General features: G+C 35.2%; 1 protein-coding gene across 12 annotated transcripts in view; it reads right to left on the minus strand.

The window, feature by feature from the left end:
• CHD9 (chromodomain helicase DNA binding protein 9) overlaps positions 1 to 25,005 on the minus strand; it is a 226,719-nt gene that overhangs the window by 140,529 nt on the left and 61,185 nt on the right. For 6 of the 12 annotated variants that reach the window (XM_087420261.1, XM_087420262.1, XM_087420263.1 and 3 more), the window contains exon 2: positions 2,677 to 4,299. In XM_087420261.1, coding sequence (XP_087276387.1) covers positions 2,677 to 4,134 — 1,458 coding nt within the window. In that variant the 5' untranslated portion in view covers positions 4,135 to 4,299. Of the gene's footprint in view, positions 1 to 2,676; positions 4,300 to 10,558; positions 10,599 to 12,406; positions 12,425 to 25,005 lie in introns of those variants that run through there. The other 6 variants (XM_087420264.1, XM_014788389.2, XM_087420256.1 and 3 more) reach the window with 3 other exon arrangements.

Here is a 25,005-nt window from a genome sequence, read left to right on the forward strand (position 1 = left end):
TTTAGCATATGTAACCTGTAATTCAGTACATATAAATTCTATATGTAATCCATAATAATCATAATCATAATAATAATCCCCTAGCTTCTCTACCAATCCATCTCTCCTCTTTACTCCCATAATCAGCAACTCCCAAATATCACTCTTAACACTAAGAAATAATAGGAAACTTGAGAACACTTTCAGTAAGTCAAAAAAGTATTCCAAATCCACTGCCCTTTATCAGTTTTTAACACGTAACAAAAAGAACAAGAAATTAGCAAAACAAAAACCCTCAAACAAAAAAGTAAGTAGATTTAAATAAAGCCTTAGGAATTTATCAGTGTAGAATAAGATGATGTATGAAAGGTTGCTTATGATAGATCTGAAAAGAATTTCTCTCAGATAGTACTATCAATATGCAGGCATTAGGGACTACTTTAGTTATTTATAATTACCCTCCATTCATTCCAAATCTATAAAAGGGAGTCTTTACTTCTTTTTAAAGCCAGTATAACACGTTTAGAAAAACATGAATTAAAAAAAAAAATGGTGACGAGGCCTTAGAAAAATAAAATTAAGAAGTAGAGTTAATAAATTTCAGGCTTCATAACTTCAATTAGTATATGCTGGACAAAATGATTAGTCAAACTAGTCAGAAATCTACAGATAAAGTTGATAGTGGAAGTGACCCCACCTTCAATCAGTAAAGGCTTTTCCCAGGGTCCTTCTAACTGAGATGCCTGATCCTCTTCCAGTAGAGGGAGCAAAATCATATTATTCTACTCATGCCATGAAAAGGAGAGTGGGAGGGTTTACAAGTGCCTTTTAAATATCTTAAAATCTATCTAGACATTTCAAAAAATGTACAGAAAATATCATTTGAAACAGAAGTAAAATCAACCCAATGGAAAAGACAAAGATTTTATCTTTTGCAAACACTTGAAGGCTTTGAAATGAAAAAAGTCCCTAAATATTTAATTTCAAGAACTGTGGTATATTTCATTGTCCACCTAATCTCAGAGGTAACCAAAGTATTAAAGTATTTTATGAATCCTTAATTTAACAAGACTTCAGGAAAATGATAAACTATTACAGTAAGTACATTTTTATTATAAAAGTAACACATTCACATGACAAAAACTATAGAAAACAAAGGAAATTGTACTGCCCTAAAACAATCTATTTCCTCCCAGTATTTTTTCATATGCATAGTTTCACACTGCTATGAAAAAAGTATAATTATAAAAACACTTATTAAGTTCTTACTATATGCTAGGCACAGTTCTCAGCACTTTTATACGTTATAACTTTTTTAATCCTTACCAAAGCCCTATTAGGTAGATCCTATTATTCCACATTTAAAGATGAGGCAAAGGAGATACATAAAAATTATATAACTAGCTACAAGTCATGCAACTAATAAGTAACAGGAGCCAAGATTCTAATCCGGTAGTCTGGTACCAGACCCTGAACTCTGAACCACTTTATTACGATCCTAATTTTGAATTATGCTTTTTCCCCATCATTGTCATATTCTCAGTGTTAGTCTTCAAAGTCTTTTTAATGCCTATAATAGTCCATCTAATATCAATATGATAATAAACTATGATGTTTCCAGTTGTCCCTTATAGATATAGTAAGATAAATATTGTTGGGTGTATTATTTTTGCTATGTTTGTATTATTGTAATAAAGTTTTTTTTTTTTTTTTTGTGAGGAAGATCAGCCCTGAGCTAACATCCATGCCAATCCTCCTCTTTTTGCTGAGGAAGACAGGCTCTAAGCTAACATCTATTACCAATCCTCCTCCTTTCTTTCCCCCTTTTTTTTCCCCCTCCCCAAAGCCCCAGTAGATAGTTGTATGTCATAGTTGCACATCCTTCTAGTTGCTTATGTGGGACGCCGCCTCAGCATGGCTGGACAAGCGGTGAGTCGGTGCGTGCCTGGGATCCCAACCTGGGCCGCCAGTAGCGGAGCACGCGCACTTAACCGCTAAGCCACGGGGCCAGCCCCTGTAATAAAGTATTTTTATACTCATAAACGACCAAATTGCTTTCCAAAATATTTGTATCAGTTAACAAAGCTATGCATGTAAGTTCCAATTTCACCATAAATTTGCCAGCACTAAGCATTAACACTTAAAAAATTTTTTTCTAACAGGCAAAAATGAAACCAAGCTCCAAATTGAACTATTATTAAAGTTGCATATTATTCTGAATGTTTTGTTTAGTAATTCAATTTCTTTTTTGTGAATTTCAGCTTGTATGCTTTATCTAGTTATCAACTAAGATCTTAAAAGTTTGCTTATTAATTTATATGAGCTTTTTATAGGAATATGAACCCTATGTGTACCATATTTGCAATAAAATGTTCCCAATGTATTGTTTCCTTTTAATTATGGTTATTAAGTTTTTGTTTTTGATAATATATCTTTCTGTTAAAGGCAATTATAATTTAAAGTTACAAAAGAGGTCTTAAAACCTTACAATTTCTAAATATAGAAGTTAGTTTTGCTTTGAGCACATCAACGAATCACTTTCAAATATAAGACTGTTAAAGCCACGTAAACCTATGTCAAAATATGCATATTCACCTAATTACTGAGTTTGAGAAATCTTTAATATGTCTCATAAAATTAACTCAATGAGTAAAAGCCCACCCTACCCCAAATCACCAAAATAAAAGAGCTACGTACCTGTCGCTGTAAACATAGACGATTTCTGTCATGTAAATGCTGATGGTTGGAAAGTGATGAATGCCAGCTCCGAGCCTGACTGTGCAACTGAGTTTGAGCCATATCAGAGGGCCGTGTTACAAGATGTGAAGTAAATTGCCGATCAAGGTCATGATCTAAAACATGACTTGAATTATCTTGCCCAAACGTTGACTCATCAAATTGGGGAAGGAGACCCTCCTGAAGGAGGTCTTCTGGGTCAAGTCCTGTGAATGGCTCAGTTTGAGACTCCACTTGATGAAGTAAATTCTCTTCTAAAGATGAAAAGCCATTCGTTTCCACATGATCATTGAAATGGCCTATTTGAGTTCCTGAGTCAACAGGATCTGGGAAGTTCATGTGCACAGGAGATAATTTTGAATTGTTATAATTACCCTGAGGATGTGATGAATGCAACATTTGGAAATTATTTGAATTCAACGATGTATTGGGATTTAGCATATGCTGAGTGGATTCTTGCTTGATTCCCCTATGAGGTGAAAAGGAATTACTTCCAGTAAAATCAGTTAAAGTCTGATTTGTATGATTAGGTGCAAGAATTGCAGAGGACTGAAGAAGACTGCTGGGTGATACATGATTACTGGAAAAGGAATAATGTGAAGAAAACTGCTGTGAATTACTGACAGAACAAGAAGTCATATTTGGGGAAGGTCCATTAAAATTTCCTTCTTGATGGTTGCTACACTTGAGGAAGTGCACCGAAGGATTTGACGTTTGAGAAAATTGCTGCATCGAAAGAGACTGTTGTGAAGTAGATGCACTAGTAATTTGTGGTGGGCGGTTAACACTGACTCTGTGTGGACCAGAAACATTAACATCCATAAAATTTTTAGAGTGGCTAAGAGAATTTTGCCCTGGGTTAAGATTATTTCTGTTTTGTTGTGAGCGTAGTGAAGTACACTGTGTTTGTTGTTCATTGGCCTGAAATAAGGCAAAGTCATGGTGTGCCACAAAGCTTTTATTTTGATGCATAGAGTGAGAATGTCCTTGTTGGTGAAAAGGAGATCCATTTCGATTTGAAATGCTAGTAGCTGTCTGATGGCCCCACATTGGACTGCCATCCGCTACATCTGGAAACAAACCATTGGGTTGGTTTTGGGGGTGGATTGGAGAACAATTAAACTGAGAGTGTGGAGATAACACATGTTCAGCTGGGCTACCAAAAGACTGATTAACTTGGTGAAATTTCATTGAATCAAACTGATTTAAGTGTTCATAATCACTCATCTTCTGATGTGTTGGAGTACCTTGAACATGGTTCAGCGAGTCTATGTGCAAAGGTTCAAATTCTGCACCCAAGTTCAATTCATCAACTAGTGAAACCGGTCCTGGTTGTACAAATGTATCATCTGACAAACCTTCTAAGGTCTCACCAAAAAGACTGGTATCATCAAAAAAGTCCATCATTGGATCCGTCATCTTGAAAAATTCAGTAACAATCTGGGCTGTTCACTCCAAATGGAGTATATTTAGCTTCTCTGTAGTAGATATTACTGGATCATTTCCAAAGATCATCAACTAATCCAAAACAGGTCAATGTTCATTATTGCTGTAGATAATGAGATGTCATGAAGTGTCAGAATCCTAGGAAAATACAAACAAAAACAAAGTTTAATAACGAGTATTCATTCAAGTTCTACAAAGTTTATATATGATTTAAAACACAAAACAAAATTGTACAGTATTTTTTGGTAGAATAATCCATTGCAAACAGCTCATCAATATTCCCTACAAGGAAAAAAAGGCTCCTGCAGGGGACATAAATATACGCATTTAAAAGTAATAATGCATATTACTTCATTTTGAAATTCATATATTATGATAACAGAATGTAAAGTAAACTTGAGAATGGTATGTCAGACTCTCTCCCAGACTATGAAATGGCCATTACACCCCAGCAGCTCTAGCATGTATAAAGTATATATGTATTACACTTCAAAGTTATTTCTTGTTAAGATAGCTGACATCAGATCCTCTCAGATTAGTAAGTGTATTATGGTCTTTTGCTCTAGACCTCTTGAGCAGACAAATCTATTATTTCACAGGGTATATGTGGAATTGAATCAGGATGAGCAACTGGATGAGGTCATGATAAAGTGGCTCAAAATGAGATAAAGGTTAGCCATCTGGTCAGTTGACAGAAAACAGAGACCACGTGGTATGTTGGGGATGTCCCCACATATTGCTACCATGGTCCTCTTGCTCATCTGCCATGTAAGATCAGTGTTCCTGACAGCTAACTGATTTAGACATTCATGTAGCAAAAGCAAGCACCTTCCTATTAAGTTATATTCATTATTCTGCCCCTAAGTGCCCCCAGGAAATCATTTAGAATATATACATTGCTTATTATATTTACTATACTGTGCAAATAAATGTGTACTGAAAATCAAGCTGAGGCAAAAACAAACAGTAACCTGAGCTAAGCAATAAATTAGTCTTATGATAGTCTCAAGAGAAAAAATGACTATATTTATATATATGAATATATATACACACCCACACAGTATTTGTGTGTGGAAAGCATCTAAGAGGTTACTTGCTAAAATGAAATGGTTGGCCAATTCTGTTCCAGGCTTGTATCATTCCAAACACTTTTAACAAAGGTAATTTACAGTTCTGCCCCCACTGTCTTGCACAGAGAACCACAAATAGAAATTCTTGCTCCTCTACATATTGGTTTATTCAAAAATTAGCAAAGGCCTAAGAAAGTTTTCCTGAACTTCTATTTTAGGAGGTCCATATTAGGAAATATAAATTTCCTAAACAAAATGTCTGCTCACTATTTAAATACAGAAATACTTTTGAAAAATTCTGAGAAGTAAAAACTACCAAAATCTGTATTAATTTTACCTAGAAAGTGACTTATCAATCACAATGGTATCTAAGTGCTTTAATAAATATATGATTTTAGAAAAAGTAAAATACAGAAAAAAAGAAGAAATTTTTCCAGATTTTATAATTGTTTGAGACTGAGCAAATGGAGGGCTACATGGTCTGAACTGAACAAAGCATTAGCCAAAAATAAGGTAGGTTAAATCACCTCTCGGAACATATCTTATATTCAGGCTTCAGACTCTAGACTAGGGAACATTCTACAATGGACACAATGCTTATTTAAGTTCCTCTTTAATAGCTATTGTCTTAATTCATTCTAGTAAATGTCTATGCCATTTTCTAACTTTATAAAAACATCACATCAGTCTAATTGCAACTTACTATTTAATTACGCAAATATTTACGGACTGTCCCTTACATCCAAAGCAACTTTGCAGAAACCACAAAAGTCTCTGCTCTCAGAAGTTAGAATCCAAACAGGGGAGGAAGGGGGTAATGGCATAAGAAAAGCACATCATATTGAATAAAATACGGTAAACATGGCTTAAAAGAGGCACAAATTCATCTGTAAGGTGATTTATAAAGAGAAGAGAGCATACTTGGCAAGTTATTCAGGAAAAGCTTCTTGAAACAATTAGCTTTTGAGGGGGTCTTATAAATGAATTGGAAGGGGAGGCCAGGCAAAGGATTTAGAAATAAAGAAATGGCAGCAAGGAAGGAAGAATAAACAGGGAACATTATGACCACTGCAGAGGGTATACAAAGGGAGAAAACTGGAAAGTAAAGGCAGAAATATAATCGGAGCACTGTTGTGGAGGACCTTATCAATCAAGTATATTAAAAGGGGGACAGAATTCTTCTAAGATTGAGACAAATATTTAGAATCAAAATCAAATTACTTATCTATCTTCATTTCTATATTTATCTGATGCCAATCACATGATGATCAAATAAAATGGATTCCAATATCAATAGTACAGAATCCCTACCTTCAAAATTTTATAATCTAGAGGGGAAGAAAACACATAAACCTATAGTGTGATATACGTCTTGGCAGAAATGTATACAAAGCACTATATTATGGTGGCACAGATTAGAGAGCAATTAATTATGTCTGGAAAAAATCAGGAAAGGCAGTGATGAGCTAACATTTGAACTGGGCCTTAAGAGTAAAAATAAGATGAATGAATATGTGTTCTATAACAGGTTTTACATATTTATAAACTTAGTCCAGTGGTAAATTGACTTTCCTCAATGTCTAACAGTTGCTTTTTCTCCAAGACATTTCTATATTCTCCAAATAGGTCCCTCAATATTTTTCTACTAAATGAATTACCATAGTGCTCTCTTATCTGTGGGGGATACGTTCCAAGATCCCCAGAGGCTGCCTGAAACTGAGGATTGTACCGAACCCTATAAATACTATGCTTTTTCCTAACATATATACCTATGATAAAGTTTAGTTTATAAATTGGACACAGTAAGAGACTAACAACAATAACTAAGAAAAAAATAGATTGAACAGTTATAACAAATACACTCTGGGGCTGGCCTAGTGGCATAGTGGTTAAGTTAGCATGCTCCGCTTTGGCAGCCCAAGTTCGAGGGTTTGGATCCCAGGTGCAGACCTACACACTGCTCATCAAGCCATGCGGTGGCGGCGTCCCACATACCAAAAACAGAGGAAGGTTGGCACAGATGTTAGTTCAGGGCCAATCTTCCTCAGCAAAGAGAAAAAAAAAATTAAAAAAAAAAACAAAACAAGAACCAATACACTGTAATAAAAGTTACCATAGATCTTAGAAATCTCAGCATACGATTTTTTTTCTTTTCTTATAAAGTCAAGAACTTTCGCCTTTTCACTTAAACGAAGCACTTTACGGTTCCTCTTTGGCATATCCCAACTGCCAGCATCACTACTCTTGCACTTTGGGGCCATATTAAGTAAAATAAGGGTTACTTGAACACAAGCACTGCAATACCTCGACAGATGATCTGATAACTGAGATGGCTACTAAGTGACTAATGAGCAGGTGGTGTACACAGAGTGGACGTGCTGGACAAATGGATGATTCACGTCCTGGGTGGGATAGAGCTGGCAGCATGAGATCTCATCACACTACTCAGAACGGTGCACAATTTAAAACTTATAAATTGTTTATATGGAATTTTCCATTTAATATTTTCAGATGGAGGTGGATTGAGGTTGACCGCGGGTAACTGAAACAGCAGACAGTGAAACCGCAGATAAGGGGGGACTACTGTAGTCTTCTCAATAAGTTCTAAACATTAATAGTTTTGCCCCATTTAATACGATAACAATTATCCCTACCAAATTATTCAGTTCTCTATTAGCCATCTCTTCAGCATTTCTATACGGTATAAAACTTGTGCTACATTAATTTTTACTTTGTTTACAAGTTACTCATAGCTATTTCAAATTTATACTTGGAGAAAACTTGGCTTAGGATCCACCTCCTACAGAAAGCCTCTCCTGACGCAACTTTCTGTCTAGTAACCTGTGCATACCACAAATAGCATTGCATTGTAATAATATATTACCTTGTCTCTCCACTACACTGAACACTCTTGGAAAAAAGAAACACCTCTGTATCCTTAGCATGTCGCCTAACATAGCAGGCTCATAAAAAATTTTTGCTAAATCAATGAATGACTGCATAGGAATCTGAAAGAACATGATACTTAAATTAAAAAAAAACTAGACCTGAATCCTGGCTCTAGCACCGTCTAGCTGTATGACCTCGAGAAGATCACACACTTTTTGTTTTCATCTATGAAAAACTAAAAAAGAAAATAACAACACAAACTTTTAACTACAGTCTTGTCTACCTCAAAGGTGAATTATAAAGTGCTAAATAAAGTTAAAATACTGTCTCTACTGGTAAGCCATAACCCCTATTACAGTAGGAAACGTCTTTTACAATCCCCTCACTCTCTTGCACTGTACCTAAAACGGGCAAGAGCCAGAGGGAACACTAAAGAAATGCTCAGAGGTGAGGCAGGACACAGCATCTCGGGAACCACTCAATAGCACAGTATGGCCAGAATACACTACTAGCCAAACAGAGATGTAGAGAGGTAAGCAGAGGTCAGATATTCAGGGCTTTTATTAGCCATGTTAAGAAATCTGGACTTTATCCTAGAGGCAATAGGGAGCTATTTCACTGATTAGAATTTCTTCTCTGGCTTATCACTTGACTAACATTTTTACAGTAGGTGAAATTATTATCACTGGTGGCTATTAACATTTGAAGTTACTTTTAGATAGCAAATAGCAAACTCTTCCAATAACAGAGACCAAAACACACTGTACTCAGAAACATTTTTTCAAATAAAGTGATAATGACAGGGGACATTAGTCATTTTAAAGAATACCCTTGCTTGGCAAAATAAAAAGCTGGCAAATGAGTTCACTATTTCTTTGTTAAAAAAAATTGGTCTGTGGACTTCTAGAAACAATGCTTCTTAAGGCATTCAAACTATAACTGAATACCGTCAAAAAGTTCTTCTTTACCTCACTCAAGTCAATATTCCTCCTGCCTTACTAGGCATCTACTTTGAGATTGTTTAAAATAAACCTAATTACGATAAACCTTCAATTTCTTGAAGACTTCTGCCTCCCTTAAAGCTTCTCTTTTCAATGCTATTGGCAAAATATTTCTAGTTTAATGAAATGCAAAAAAAAAAAAATCTATCTAAAATGGCTAAAATAAAAGGTTTAATGTTTAAAGGGATAAACTGTCAACTACTGGCCCCAAATTACTCATTTCCATAGGATTCCCACAGGGCTTCTAAGTGCAAGACTGGTAGATCGTTGAGAATTTGACAAGGTTTACTAGTTCAATGCTAGTAAAATTATGTGACCATATACTAGTAACTACCTGCATAGCCACACTCAAATAGTACTAAATAATTTTCCAGTAGTGTACTGCTGAATTTCTCTAGTCTCAGTTTGGCTGGTTCAGTATTTATCATCAGACTTAAATGAAGGTATAGAAAGTTTGCTTAACAAGGTGATTTTAAGTTGGAAGGCAGAATTAATCACAGTAGTTAACAGAACCAAGATAGAAAAGAATCTCAAGGGAATGGAGCCACAGATTAAATCTAATAATTTGTAACTATGGGGTCCTGTATTCAGTGCAGACAGCCAACTCTCCAAGTGCATTCAGGTTGTAGATTGCACAGAGGCCAGGCAGGTGGCATAAGTGAGCGAAGCTGGCCAGGAGAGAACTGTGGCTAGCTAAAAAGTACAAAGGGGCAGCCACCAGTTAGCTTCAGGTGATTGGTGCTTCTGATTTTTAAAAAAGAGCTGGAAATCCATTCAGACTTCTTTGGGAAATTTCCCTGTTTTTAAATGTTGAAAACTAATTCAAATTCTTTATATACAATGCTCTTGGACAGAAAACTCAATACTATAAATATATGAACTCTACATATACTAATTTCTGAAATTAATGTGGTCTCAATAAAAATTCCAGTAGTTTTTTTCAGAGGCAGACATGGTCTAAATAGACAAAAAGAAAAACCAGGAAAAGATCTGCAAGAGAGGAGCAACCAGGAAGAACTAACCCTACCAAATATTAAAGCATTACAAAATCTCACTTATCAAAACAGTGTGCTCTTAGCACATGAGAAGCCAGACAGAGACAAGAGAAAGTAATTTAGTATCTCAAATTGGGGGAAAATGAACTATAAAATAAAGAGGACAATTGGTTGATCATATGGAAAAAAGAGAGTTAGATCCGTATCTTGTTCTCAAACCAAGACAAACTGCAAACAAATAAAAGATATAAACGTCAGAAATGAAAAGTCATGAAAGTACTGGAAGAAAACCTGGATGGGGGTACCTTGGTTTCTATTCATGGAACAAAATTCAGACGTCATGAAAGATCCATTAATTAGATTACATAAATTAAATAACTTTATGGAAAGATTCATATACAAAAGAAAAATAGCAAACTGAGAAATATCATCTGCTACTCACTCACTGATGAAGTGCTCATTTCCTAATACATCAAGATTTCCTATAAAGCAATAAGAAAAATAACTAATAACCTAATAGAAAAATGGGCAAAAGATACAGTCAGTTCATATTCTCATTCAAAACAAGAGAATGCAAATTAGAACCACACTTATGTACCATTTTTCACCTATTAGACTGAGAGAGATTCCAAAGTTTGATAACACATTTTGGTGAAGCTGTGGAAATAACACTCTCATATACCACTGGTGGAAGTCTAAAATGATAAAACCTCTAAGGAGAGAAATTTGCCAATATCCATAAATATTCCAAGTGCACACAACCTTTGAGCAAATTCCCTTTTTTTTTTGTTGTGTTTTTTTTTTTTTGTGAGGAAGATCAGCCCTGAGCTAACATCCATGCTAATCCTCCTCGTTTTGCTGAGGAAGACCTGCTCTGAGCTAACATCTATTGCCAATCCTCCTCCTTTTTTTTCCCTAAAGCCCCAGTAGGTAGTTGTATGTCATAATTGCACATCCTTCTAGTTGCTGTATGTGGGACGCGGCCTCAGCATGGCGGGAGAAGCGGTGCGTCGGTGCGCGCCTGGGATCCGAACCCGGGCCACCAGCAGCGGAGTGCGCGCACTCAACCGCTAAGCCATGGGGCCGGCCCAAGCAAATTCCCTTCTAACAATTTATTCTACAAATATGTTCATATATGAGTGAAATGGCAGATGCAAGGGTATTTATTAATTGCAGCATTATTTGCTCCAGCAAAAGACTGAGTATAGCCCAGATGCCCATCAATAGGATGCCAGCTAAACAAAACGTCATATTCGTTTATGCTGGTTGCACCAAATGCAAGTATTATATTCAATCTCGAGTGTCTCATTTAAAGAATATAGACAAAAGGGGACATATTCAGAGGACAGCAAGCAGAATGGTGAAGTTATTTGAAACCATGCTTCTCAAAGTTTCTCTCCTCCGTTGTCATCTCTTCTCACTCTAAGATATTTTCTCTAGGTAAGCTCATCCTCTGTCATCTATATACTGACAACTGTTAAATCTTTATGTCCAGTACCAACTTCCCACCCGCCTCCTGAACTTTTCCATAGGTATAAACTCAACAGATCCAAAACCAAACTAATTATCTTTCTTCTAAAATGTATCTTTCTCCTACATGCTTTATTTGGCTAATAGCATTGTAAAACTGACCTTTCTGCCTAAAGTATTTCCCAACTTTAATCTATTATGCACACTGTGACCAGAGTAAGTTCTGTAAAACACAGATTTGATCATGTCACTTGCCAGTGGAAGTCTTTTGACAGTTTTCTAATCCCGACCATATAAATATCCAACTTGGAATATAGACCCTTCAAATTTTTCTCATCTCCAGTCACTAGCTCACCATCTCTCCACATCCTTTACAATCTAATCACACTAATACACTTGTTATTTTTCTAACATGTCCTTTTGTTCATTTTCCATGCCATTACTCATGCTATCTGTAGGACCCCAAATGGGAGATCCAGACTGACAGGGACCAGAAAACTGTAGGGAAAATTACTTTGGCTCAATATAAAAAAGAAATTTGAAATAGTCAGAGCTATCCAAAGAAAAAGATAATGGGTTTATTACTAAAGTTATATGTTCAAATTTAAAACAGGCTAACCAAGACCTCAATAGAGATATTGTAAAGAGGAGTCCAGCAGGATATCAGTGACTGACCAGATAACACTTAAAGTCCCTTCTGATCTTGATATTTTATGAACCCTGGCATTTGAAAATACTTGGTTTTAATGCAGTACCCCAAAGTTACTTATTACTGGGTTTCAGTAAGGTTTATAGGTATATAGATCAATCTATACTATACCTTTAATTGATCTAAGATTTCCACAGTGTGTTCCTCAAATCTGAAGAAGATATTAAATTATATGAAATTGCAAAGAAAAATTAGGACTTTAAAGATACTTCAAAATACTCCCAATAAATGGGGGGGGGGGTAAAATCATCCTATAAAAAGTAATAAGATGAAATGCAGTACCAGGAAGGTTAAGTTCAAGTTGATAAAAACCTAGGTACTAAAGCTGTTACTTCAATTACAGAACGGAAAATTGTTCACATGGCAAAAATCAGACAGAAAAGAAACTGAAAATAACAGCTAACCACAATCTAAATATGTACCCTCAACATCGCTTTAAGAGAGCAAATATAGTAAAAGCTATTAGAAATAATATACTATCTTATAACTACAGGATTACACTGTATTATATAATATGCGCCAGAAAATACTCTTGTTATACTAGTTAGATCGTTACTAAAGTTTTCACTTAAGCAAAAAATGAAAAAGTTTCGGGGGCTGGCCTTGTGGCGCAAGCAGCTAAGTGCGCGGGTTCCGCTTTGGAGGCCCGGGGTTCACAGGTTCGGATCCTGCGCACCCACCGAAACACTGCTTGTCAAAGCCATGCTGTGGTGGCATGCCATATAAAGTGGAGGGAGATGGGCACGGATGTTAGCCCAGGGCCAGTCTTCCTCAGCAAAAAGAGGAGGATTGGCGTGGATGTTAGCTCAGGGCTGATCTCCCCCACAAAAAAAAAAAAAAAAGAAAAAGTTTTGATAGAAAAAATGGGCCACATCATCAAAATTAAAAATTTTTGTGCTTCAAAGGACACCATCAAGAAAGTGAAAAGATAACCACGGGAAAAATGGGAGAATGAGATAAATGAGGTGAGAAGGGGACAAAAATTTTTTTAAATTATTTTATTGAGGTCATAATGGTTTACAACATTGTATAATTTCAGGTCTATGTTATTATTTATCAGTTTCTGTATAGATTGCATCATGCTCACCATCAATAGTCTAATTTTTATCCATCACCATATATATGTGTCCCTTTACCCCTTTTGCCCACCCCACAACCCCCTTCCCCTCTGGTAACCACTAATCTGTTCTCTTTATCCATGTGTTTGTTTATCTTCCGCATATAAGTGAAATCATATGGTGTTTGTCTTTCTCTGTCTGGCTTATTTCACTTAACATAATACCCTCAAGGTCCATCCATGTTGTTGCAAATGGGATGATTTTGTCTTTTTTTATGGCTGAGTAGTACTCCATCGTATATATATAATTGTACACACACACACACACACACACCCCACATCTTCTTAATCCATTCATCAGTTGATGGGCACTTGGGTTACTTCCATGTCTTGGCTATTGTGAATAATGCTGCAATGAACATAGGGGTACGTAAGTCTCTTTGAATTGTTGATTTCAATTTCTTTGGATAAATACCCAGTAGTGGGACAGTTGGAGCATATGGTATTTCTATTTTTAATTTTTTGAGAAATCTCCATACTCTTTTCCATAGTGGCTGTACCAGTTTGCATTCCCACCAGTGGGGTATGAGGGTTCCCTTTTGGGAGAATAATTACTCAAATCATGTATCTGGTAAAGGACTTGTATCTAGAATATATAAAAAATTCCTAAAACTTAATAGTAGACAAATAACTCAATTAAAAAGTGGGCAAAGGTTCTGACATTTCTCCAAAGATATACAAATGGCCAATAAGCAACATGAAAAGACACTCACTATCAGTCATCAGAGAATGCAAATCAAAACTATAATGAGATACCACTTCAGACCCACTAGGATAAGGGGGAAAAAAACAAAACAATATAACAAGTGTTACGACAATGTAGAGAAGTTGGAACTCTCATACACTGCTGTTGGGAATGTACACTTTGAAAAACAATCTGGTAGTTCCTCAAATGGTTAAACATAGAATTACCACACGATCCAGCAATTCCACTCCTAGGTATATACCCAACGGAATTTAAAACAGGGACTCAAACAGATACTTAAAAACCAATGTTCACTGCAGCATCATTCACAATTGCCAAAAAGAGGAAACAATCTAAATGTCCACCAACTGATGAATGTGTAAACAAAATGTGGTATATCAATATAATGGAATATTAGTTGGCAATAAAAAGAAATTAAGTACTGATACATGCTAAAACATAGACGCACTCTGAGAACATTATGCTAAGTGAAAAAAGCCAGTCACAAAGAACTACATATTACATGATTCCATTTACATAAAATGTCAAGAATAGGCAAATCTATAGAGACAGAAAGTAGATTAGTGGTTGCCAAGGGGTGAGGGGGCAGGGACTGATGAGTGTGGATAGTTGTGAGGGTTCATTTTGGGATAATGAAAATGTTCTAAAGTTACTTGCGGTGATAGATACATAACTCTGTGAATATACTAAAAGCCATTGACTTATACATTTGAATTATGCAGTATCTGAATTATATCTCCATAAGCTATTTTATGAAGAAAAAATTACATGGGTAAAATTGTTTTGAGTCTTTTAATTTTCTGTTATGTCTCTTAAACAAGGATAAAGATTGTAGTGGTCAACTAAAAATTGATTTTCTTCAACCTAATTACCAACTAATTTTACTTGGTAAGTATTTGCAAGGTAGATTTTTCTGAGAAAAAAATATAGCAAGTGAATCTACTCTGAAAGATTTGGCCAAGTTACAATGGAAGTCTGTTGGACTTCACAAATAAAACATTTTATCCGGCCAATGCAACTTTGCAACTACGATAGTTTTAAAATAACCAAGTAATGGTAAATAGAAACTATACTCTTATAAAATTTTAAAATAAATAAGAACTCTAGAGTAAACATTTTTTAAATGACTCAAGAAAAAACGCTTTTGCAAGTAAGCTATTGTGATCATTTTAATTAATCAAAATTTAAAATTTCGATAAAAAAGTGAAACTAAAATGATCCTTACTGATTCTATCATAAATGATAAACTCTAAGGGATGCGTACATTCATCCACAAAGTTCCTCATTATTAGAGACCTGAAGAAAATAAAAAGCAAAGAATTAGCAAAAAAACCTTTGCCTATCCTACACACTTGATATAATGATTGCTGTAATGAATATTAAAATGCTTTCCATTCAAATGCAACATGTCATTTTTATTATCATTAATAACAGTAAGTGACGTTAGAATTGAGGAAGAGTTTGCTTTAGAATGTCACATGACAACTCAGAAGATATTAGTGGAATATTAGTGAAAATCAGAATCCGAAATTCAGGATATCTAGAATTGTTATTTTTTTTAAAAAAGATAGGCAGTCCAGAGACATTTGAGTAATAAATATTAATTGAAAGGGAGTAAATATTAAATTATTATGGACTCAATATTGCTCCTCAATTATTTAGAGCTGACCCTTTAAAAGGTAATAGGGACTGCTAAGTTCTGTATTCAATATGAACTAAAGTCAGCAAGCAACCATACTCCTCCCATCCAAGTCTTTACAGTTTCTAGCTCTACTTTTCTCTCCTCTTCTGTAGACCTTATCCGAGAGGATACAGGTACTCACATACCAGAATAATGATCTCCTACCCTCAGCCGAAGTATTTCTGACCAAACTAACCACATCACAAATAAATTTGGAAATCATAGAAGATACCACGTTTTTTAAAATTTCCTCTCATTGATTTAGATTTTTTTTTTTAAGTTGAAAATGTTTGGCTCTTGTAACAAGACAAGCAGTAAAAAGTTAATACTCTCTTTCCTCTGCCTTCCTTGCCCACTCCCATCTGCCCAAGGACATTGCAACAGTCATTCTTGCTTCTCTCTCGAGTCATCAATTTTTCTCGTTCTACTAGATCATTCTCATACGCATACAAACAAGTTGTTATTACTGTGTAGGAAATAACTAAAAAATATACAGAAAAGGAAAGAAGGAAATCAAAATGGTATACTACAAAAAAATCAACTAAATATTTTACTTATTTATTATTTTATTTTATTTTTTTTGTGAGGAAGACTGGCCCTGGGCTAACATCCATGCCCATCTTCCTCCACTTTATATGGGATGCCGCCACAGCATGGCCTGCCAAGCAGTGCGTCGGTGCGCGCCCAGGATCTGAACCAGCGAACCTCGGGCCACTGCAGCGGAGCGTGCGCACCTAACCACTTGCACCATCGGGCCGGCCCAATTAAATATTTTAAAAAGGCAGTAATGAGTGGAAGAACAAAGAACAAGTATGATATAAAAAAGCAAATAGGAAAATGACAGAAATAAGTTTTTCCTTATCAGTAATTACTTTGAATGTAAATGAATTAAATTCTCAAATTAAAAAGAACATATTGGTAGGTTGGATTAAAAAAAACATGATCTATCTATATGCTGTCTATAAGAGACTCATTTTAAATACAAAGCCACAAAGAGGTTGAAAGGATGGAAAAAGATATCCTATGCAAATAATAACCAAAAGAGAGCTGGAGTGGCTATCTTATTATCAAACAAAATAGATTTTAAGTCAAAAAAGGTTACAAAAGACAAAGAAGAACCTTATATATTGATAAAACATTCAATTCATCAAGAATATGTAATAATTATAAACATACATGCACCTAATAACAGAGCCACAAAAGTTATGCAGCCAAAATACACAAAATTGAAGAAAGAAATAGACAGTTCTACAAGAATAGTTGGAGACTTCAATATCCCATGTTCAATAATAATAATGGATAGAACAACCACATAGAAAATTAATAAGAAAATAGAGGATCTGAACACTATAAACCAATTAGACCTAAAATACATATATAGAACACTCTGTCCAACAGGAGCACAATATATATTCTTCTCAAGTGCACATGAAACATTCTCCAGGACAGACCATACAGTAGGCCACAAAACAATTTTTAACAAATTTTAAAAGACTGAAAATATACATAGTATCTTTCTGACCCCAATGGAATAAATTTGGAAATAAATAACAAAAGCGAAACTGGAAAACTCACAAATATATGGAAATTAAACAACACAATCTTAAACAACTGAGTCAAAAAAAAAAAATAAGAAAAATTAGAAAATACCTTCAGATAAATAAAAATGAAAACACAACACAGCGAAACTTATAAATTGCAGCAAAAGCAATGCTCCAATGGAAATTTATATCTGTAAACAACTACATTAGAAAAGAAAGATCTCAAATTGATAACCTAACTGTACACCTGAAGGAAAAAAGAAGAGCAAACTAAACCCAAAGATAGCAGAAGGAAAGAAATAATAAAAATTAAAGATAAATGAAATAGAGAAGAGAAAGGCAACAGAGAAAAATCAATGAAATCTAACATTAGTTCTTCGAAAAGATCAACAAAATTGACAAACCTTCAGCCAAACTGGCTAAGAAAAAAGAAGATCCAAATTACTAAAAACAGAAACACAAGAGAGGACATTAATGCAGAGTTTACAAAAATAAACAGGTTATAAAAGAATACTATGAACAATTGTACACCAACAAATTGGACAATCTAGATGAAATGGACAAATTATGTGTCAAACTACCAAAACTCACTCAAAAAGAAATAGAAAATCTAAATAGACGTATAACAAGTAAGGAGACTGAATCTGTAATCAAAAATCTCCCAAGAAGAAAAGCCTAGGGACAGATAGCTTGAACGGTGAATTCTACCAAATATTTAAAGAATTGACACCAATTCTTCCCAAACTCTTCCACAAAATTGAAAATGTGGGAACATTTTCTAATTCATTCTGTGAGGCCAACATTACCCTGATACTGAAGCCAAAGACATTACAAGAAAAACAAACAACAAAACCCACTAAAGACTAAAATCCCTTATAAATACAGATGAAAAACTTGTCAACAAAACAGTAGCAAACCAAATCCAGCAGCATATTATACACACATATAAACATACGTATACAACACATTATACATCATGACCAAGTGGGATTTATCCTAGGCATGTAATGGTAATTCAACATACAAAAATCACTCATCGTAATACATCATATTAATAGAATGAAGGAAAAAGCACATCATCACCTCAATTAATACAGAAAAGCATTTGACAAAGTCTAACACCCTTCCTGATAGACGCATTCAGTAAAATAGGAATGGGGGAAACTTCCACAACATAATAAAGGCCATATATGAACAACTTACAACTACCATCATACTTAATGGTAAAAGAATAAAAGCTTTTGCCCCCAAATCAAGAACAAGACAAGGATGTCCACTTTCACTGCTTCTGTTCAACACAGTACTAGATGATCTAACCTGAGAAAATAGGCAAAAAAGTAAAATAAAAGGCATCCAAATAGACAACCCACCAGCTGGGAGAAAATATTTGCAAAACATATATCTGACAAGGGGTTAATCTCCATAATATATAAAGAACTCACACAACTGAACAACAAAAAAACAAACAACCCGATCAAAAACTGGGCAGAGGAAAGGAACAGACACTTCTCCAAAGAAGATATACAGATGGCCAACAGGCATATGAAAAGATGTTCAACATAACTAATCATCAGGGAAATGCAAATCAAAACAACACTAAGATATCACCTCACGCCCGTCAGAAAGGCTATAATCACCAAGACAAAAAACAACAAATGTTGGAGAGGATGTAGAGAAACGGGAACCCTCATACACAGCTGGTGGGAATGCAAACTGGTGCAGCCTCTATGGAAAACGGTATGGAGATTCCCCCCAAAATTAAAAATAGAAATACGCTATCCCACTGGGAATCTATCCAACTACCTGAAATCAATAATCCAAAGAGGCTTATGCACCCCTATGTTCATCGCAGCATTATTCACTATAGCCAAAAAGTGGAAGCAACCCAAGTGTCCCTTGAATGATGATTGGATCAAGAAGAAGTGGTGTATATATATACAATGGAATACTACTCAGCCATAAAAAGACAAAATCATCCCATTTGCAACAACATGGATGGACCTGGAGGGTATTATGTTAAGTGAAATAAGCCAGAAAGAGAAAGACAAACACCGTACGATCTCACTCATATGTGGAATATAAACCAACACATGGACACAGAAAACTGTATTGTGGTTACCAGGGGCAATGGGGGTGGGGGGTGGGCACAAGGGTGAAGGGAGACATGTATATGGTGATTGACAAAAATGTACAACCAAAACTTCACAATGTTATAAACTTTGAAGGCATCAAGAAAAAAAAAAAAGGCATCCAACTTGGAAAGGAAGAAGCACAACTATCTCTATTCACAGATAACATAATCTTATGGAAAACTATAAATAACACACACACACACACTGTTAGAGCTAATAAACAAATTCAGCAAAATTGCAGGATACAAATCTATGTAGAGAAATTAGTTGTATTTCTATAAGATAGCAATCAACATTCTAAAAAAGAAATTAAGAAAACAGATCCATTCACAATAACATTAAAAAGAATAAATTTAATGAAGGACATATAAGATGTGGATACTGAAGACTACAAAACATTGTTGAAAGGAATCGAAGTACATCTAAATAGACGGAAAGACATCTCCTGTGTATATGGATTGAAAGACTTCATATTGTTAAGATGACAACATTACCCAAAGTGATCTATAGATTCAATGCAATTCCTATCAAAATTCCAATGACATCTTTTGCAGAAATGGAACTTATCCTAAAATTCATATGGAATTTCAAGAGACCCAGAATAGCCAAAACAATCTCAAAAAAGAACAAAGTTGGAAGACTCACCCACAGAAAGGGAGAAAATATTTGCAAATAAATATTTGATAAAGGTTTAATATCCAGACTTTACAAAGAACTCCTACAACTCAATACTATAAAGACAAACAACCCAATTTAAAAATGGACAAAGGACTTCAATAGACATTTCTTCAAAGAAGATATAGGAATGGCCAATAAACACATTAAAAGATACTCAACATCAGTCATTAGGGGAATGTAAATCAAAATTACGAGATATCACTTCGTACCTACTAGGGATGCTATAAAAAAATAAAAAATAACAAGTGTTGGAGAGGATGTGAAGAAACTGGAACCCTCATACTTTGCTAGTAGGAATGCAAAATGGTACAGCCACGGTGGAAAATAGCGTGGTGGTACCTCAAAAAGTTAAACATAGAATTACCATATAACCCAGCAATTCTATGTCTTGGTATAAACTATACACCCCAAGAAATTAAAAGCAGGGACTCAAACAGATATTTATACACATATCTTCATAGTAGCATTATTCACAATAGCCAAAAGTTGAAAATAATCCAAGTGTCCATCAACAGATGAATAAATAAAATCTGGTATATACATAAAATCTAATATTACCCAACCATAAAAAGGGAATGAAGTTCTGATACATGCTACAACGTGGACAAACCTTGAAAACATTATGCTAAGTATAATAAGCAGACACAAAAGGGAAAAATATTCTATGATTTCTCTTATATGAAATATCTAGAATAGGAAAATTCATAGAGACAGAAAGATTAGAGGTTATCAGGGGCTGGGAAGAGGTGAAGGTAGGGAGTTATTTCTTAATGAGTACAGAGTTTCTGTTTGGGGTGATGAAAAAATATAGGAATAGACAGTGGTGACGGATGCTCAAGGTTGTGCAAATTTGAAGCCCTGTAACCATCAAACAATTCTCCATTTCCGCCTCCCCCTAGCCCCTGGTCACCACCATTCTACTCTCTGTTTCTATGAATTTGACTACTTTAGTAGTACCTCACGTAAGCAGAATTATACAGTACTTGTTTTTTGTGACTGGCTTATTTCACTTAGCATAATATCCTCAAGGTTCATTCACGTTGCTGCATATATCAGAATGTCCTTCCCTTTTTAAGGCTGAATAATATTCCATTACATATTTATTGTGGCCCATTAAAAAAATTTTTTTCAGTATTTTTCAAGTTCTTTTTGAACAAGAAACATGATATAGTATAGAATCCACCCTTTGATAGTATGCTTAGCTATTTTATGGGAAGTAGAGTAAAAGATGTCTGGATAGCATACTCTAAACTGTTGACCCAATTTTCAGCCCTAAACTGCTTAGAAAACTCCTAATCAAAGTACTCTGAAAGTAATTCCTTAATACGGACATCAATTGTATCTCTGCTTAATTTACTTAATAGTTACTTATAAAACAGGCATTTTCAAAGTAGGCAAAAAGGATCCAAAAGAGAAATTTCATTACTCAAAATTATAGACTAAAACCTATTAGTATTATTTGTTTTCCCCTTATCAGGAGACCAAATTTCTAATCTCTTGTACTAACTAAATGTGTGACAATATATTTAACCCTCTGGCCCTCAGTTTCCTCATCAATGACAGGTGTGGATTGGATACCTGTGAAGGTGTCTTATAACTCAACATTGTATATTTCGTTTATTTTCTACTCACATATTCACAAACATTTAAAAACTCTATAGACTTTCAAGAAAGGAATTAAAAAACAAACAAATAACTACCCCAACCAAATTAGAGATAAAAGCTCCATTATGAAAACAAAGCTTAAAATCCTCATTAAGGAATAAATGCAAGGAACATATAAAGTAGTGAGATCCACATAATAAGACAGAAACTTATTTGAGATTTAACTTTACAAATAGTTTTTGGGTTTTTTTCAGCGAGGAAGATTGTCGCTGAGCTAATATCTGTGCCAATCTTCCTCTATTTTGTATGTGGGACGCCACCACAGCATGGCTTGATGAGCAATGTGTAGGTCCACACCTGGGATCCAAACCAGTGAACCCCGGTCCACCGAAGCAGAGCATGCAACATTAAACCACTATGCCACCAGGCTGGCCTCTAAAAATACTTTTTTTTTTCCCCCCAAAGCCCCAGTAGATAGTTGTACGTCATAGTTGCACATCCTTCTAGTTGCTGTATGTGGGACACGGCCTCAGTACGGCCGGAGAAGCGGTGTGTCGGTGTGTGCCCGGGGTTCCAAACCCGGGCCGCCAGTAGCAGAGCGTGCGCACTTAATTGCTAAGCCACAGGGTCGGCCCTAAAAATACTTTTTAATTAGAAAAAAATCATGTTTTTTTCCTCTTGAAGAAATCAACTATAACATGCTATACCTAAAATTCTCAAAAAAAAAATTATGTTAAAGAAGGTTATTATATTATTTATAGAAGTATCACTGTCCTCATTTATTAATTTTTCAGGCTAATGTGACCTTAACACATAACAACATGAGTACTAGCAAAAATCCGAACCTAACAGAAAAATAAACCAATTTGTAACAGTTATCCAGAAGGACATCCTTCCAAATTATTTCCAATAGCTAATTAACAAAATCTTAGGTTGTTTTATTAATGTACAATATACAAAATCATTGCAGAAGTCCACATGATAAGAGGCTTTAATGCCATGTATTCCAATCTCTATATCTGTTTATACAATTCTATTAAATCCTACCCTTAACTCAGCTCTTAGTATCCTTGATACGTTTCAGATTACTCTAACTGTATTATGTATATATTCAACTATCTAATTATAAAGTAGATTAGATTACCAGTCAATTAGAAAACTATCTGTCAAATAAGCAGCTCAGGAGTGAGTTCAAATTTTAACTGCTATCTCTGACCTATGTAACCTTGAGCAGTTCTTGGAACTTCTCAGTCTGTTTCCTCCTCTGACCATTGACATCGCAGGGTTGTGGCAGAGTTCAGAAGAATATACTCAAAGTCATAAAACAGAGTAGATGCTCAATAAATATATATTTCCCTCTCATTGACCTGTAGAACAAGGAACATAGATCAAGATGCTATGTTCACTTGCTGAAAAACTACTAAGATCTAAGCCTGTTTTATCTGATTGTAATTAGTTTCCAACTCATTTTTAAAATATTTATACTAATCAACACTATCATTGTACGCCTAAACTTATCTTTGCCCTCCCAACATATATACTTGTTCATTTTATTCCCTTGCTAAAGATATCAATGCCTCTTCACCCTTCTTTGCTTCCATTCTCCAACAGGTAATCCATGTTTCAACCATGTTGAAATGTCGCTTGAATCCATCAAACTTTCTCACATCTCCATTAATATGTACAGGAAGTTCTCTATGCTTATGACATGGCTTCCCATCACCCACATTCCTCCATTTGATAAAGTAATGTCTTTGAGATTAAATTCAAGCTCCACCACCTCTGGGAAGCCTTGTACATACATACACACACACCCCACAAACTGGTAAGCATTCATTTTTTGTATTCCACACCTTATACACTGTATTATCATTCTTGGTCTAATTGTCTGTCTTCCCTACTAAACAAGATGAGTGCAGAGACTGGTTCTTATTCACCTTTGTATTGCTAACATCTATAAGTACAATGGCACATAGTAAATACTCAAATGCTTTCAAGAATTCAGTAATATTATAACATAAAACAAAACAAAACCTCTTGATCCTTAACAGTTACTCCAAAAGTGTAAATGCAAAAGCATTCTTTTAAGCAATAATATATCATTTTTTTGACTTTAAGAATACCCCTACTGAGTCAGCCCTGAGGGCCTAGTGGTTAAAGTTCCATGCTCTCACTGCTTTGGCAGCCTGGGTTTGTTTCCTGGTCATGGAACCACACCACCCACCTGTCAGTCGCCATGCTGTGGCGGTGGCTCACACAGAAGAACTAGAAGGACTTACAACTAGGATATACAACAATGCAGTGGGGCTTTGGGGAGGGAAAAAAAAAAAGAGGAAGATTGGCAACAGATGTTAGCTCAGGGCGAGTCTTTCCCTGCAAAAAAAAAAGATACCTCACTGATCTGTACACTTAAAAATGGTTAAAATAGTAAATTTTATGTTATGTATATTTTACCACACACACACACACAAGAATGCCTCAGTGATCCAATTTAAAGTTTAATTCCCAGTTATCCCTCAGTCAAAGAATCCTACTTTCATTGATAAGTCATTCTATGAGGGGCTCTATAGCACAGTAGTTAAATGTACATGCTCTGAAAATAGACTGATAAGGTTGGAATCTTGGCTTTATCATTTATTAGCTATGTAATCTTAGGCAAGTCACTTAATCATTTTGAAGCTCAGTTTGTTCATCTGTAAAATGGGGATTGCAACAGTACTGGTCTCACAGAACTATTGTAAAGTAACCCATATAAAGCACTGTATAAACACTGTTTTCAAACTGTGCTCCTTGGATTGCTGGGTAATCTTTAGCCACTGAAAGGAAGAGAGAGCTTTAAACTTCCTCTTCGCCCATTTTCTCCCCAATAAAAGATTTCACCCTGAATATTCTGCTTTTATTTATTTTACAGATTGAGCTTTCAAGTAGGATTTTTTTAAAAAACAAAGGATTCCTTGGTTTAAAAGAACTGAAAACCACTAATCTAAATAGTACTCATCTACTGCTTACATTAACATCTCCCTCTGCAGATAGCCATTTACTAAATTCAATCACTTACTTCGTTGGCATTCACACTTAATTTAGTTTTACTTTGCATCTCACTGATAGGGAAATCTTTAAAACACAATCAAATCTCTATTCTTGGTAAAAACTGATTGAGGATAACTAATTTTGGCCTGATACTGAAAACAGATTACAAGTTTCCTAGTTGATACTGAGTAGGTCAAGTTGTTTAACTGAAGTAGTCCTG

The sequence above is a fragment of the Ceratotherium simum genome, chromosome 30 (genome assembly GCF_057802395.1).
Source record: "Ceratotherium simum simum isolate JZ-2026a chromosome 30, ASM5780239v1, whole genome shotgun sequence".
In the NCBI taxonomy this organism is placed as follows: domain Eukaryota; kingdom Metazoa; phylum Chordata; class Mammalia; order Perissodactyla; family Rhinocerotidae; genus Ceratotherium; species Ceratotherium simum.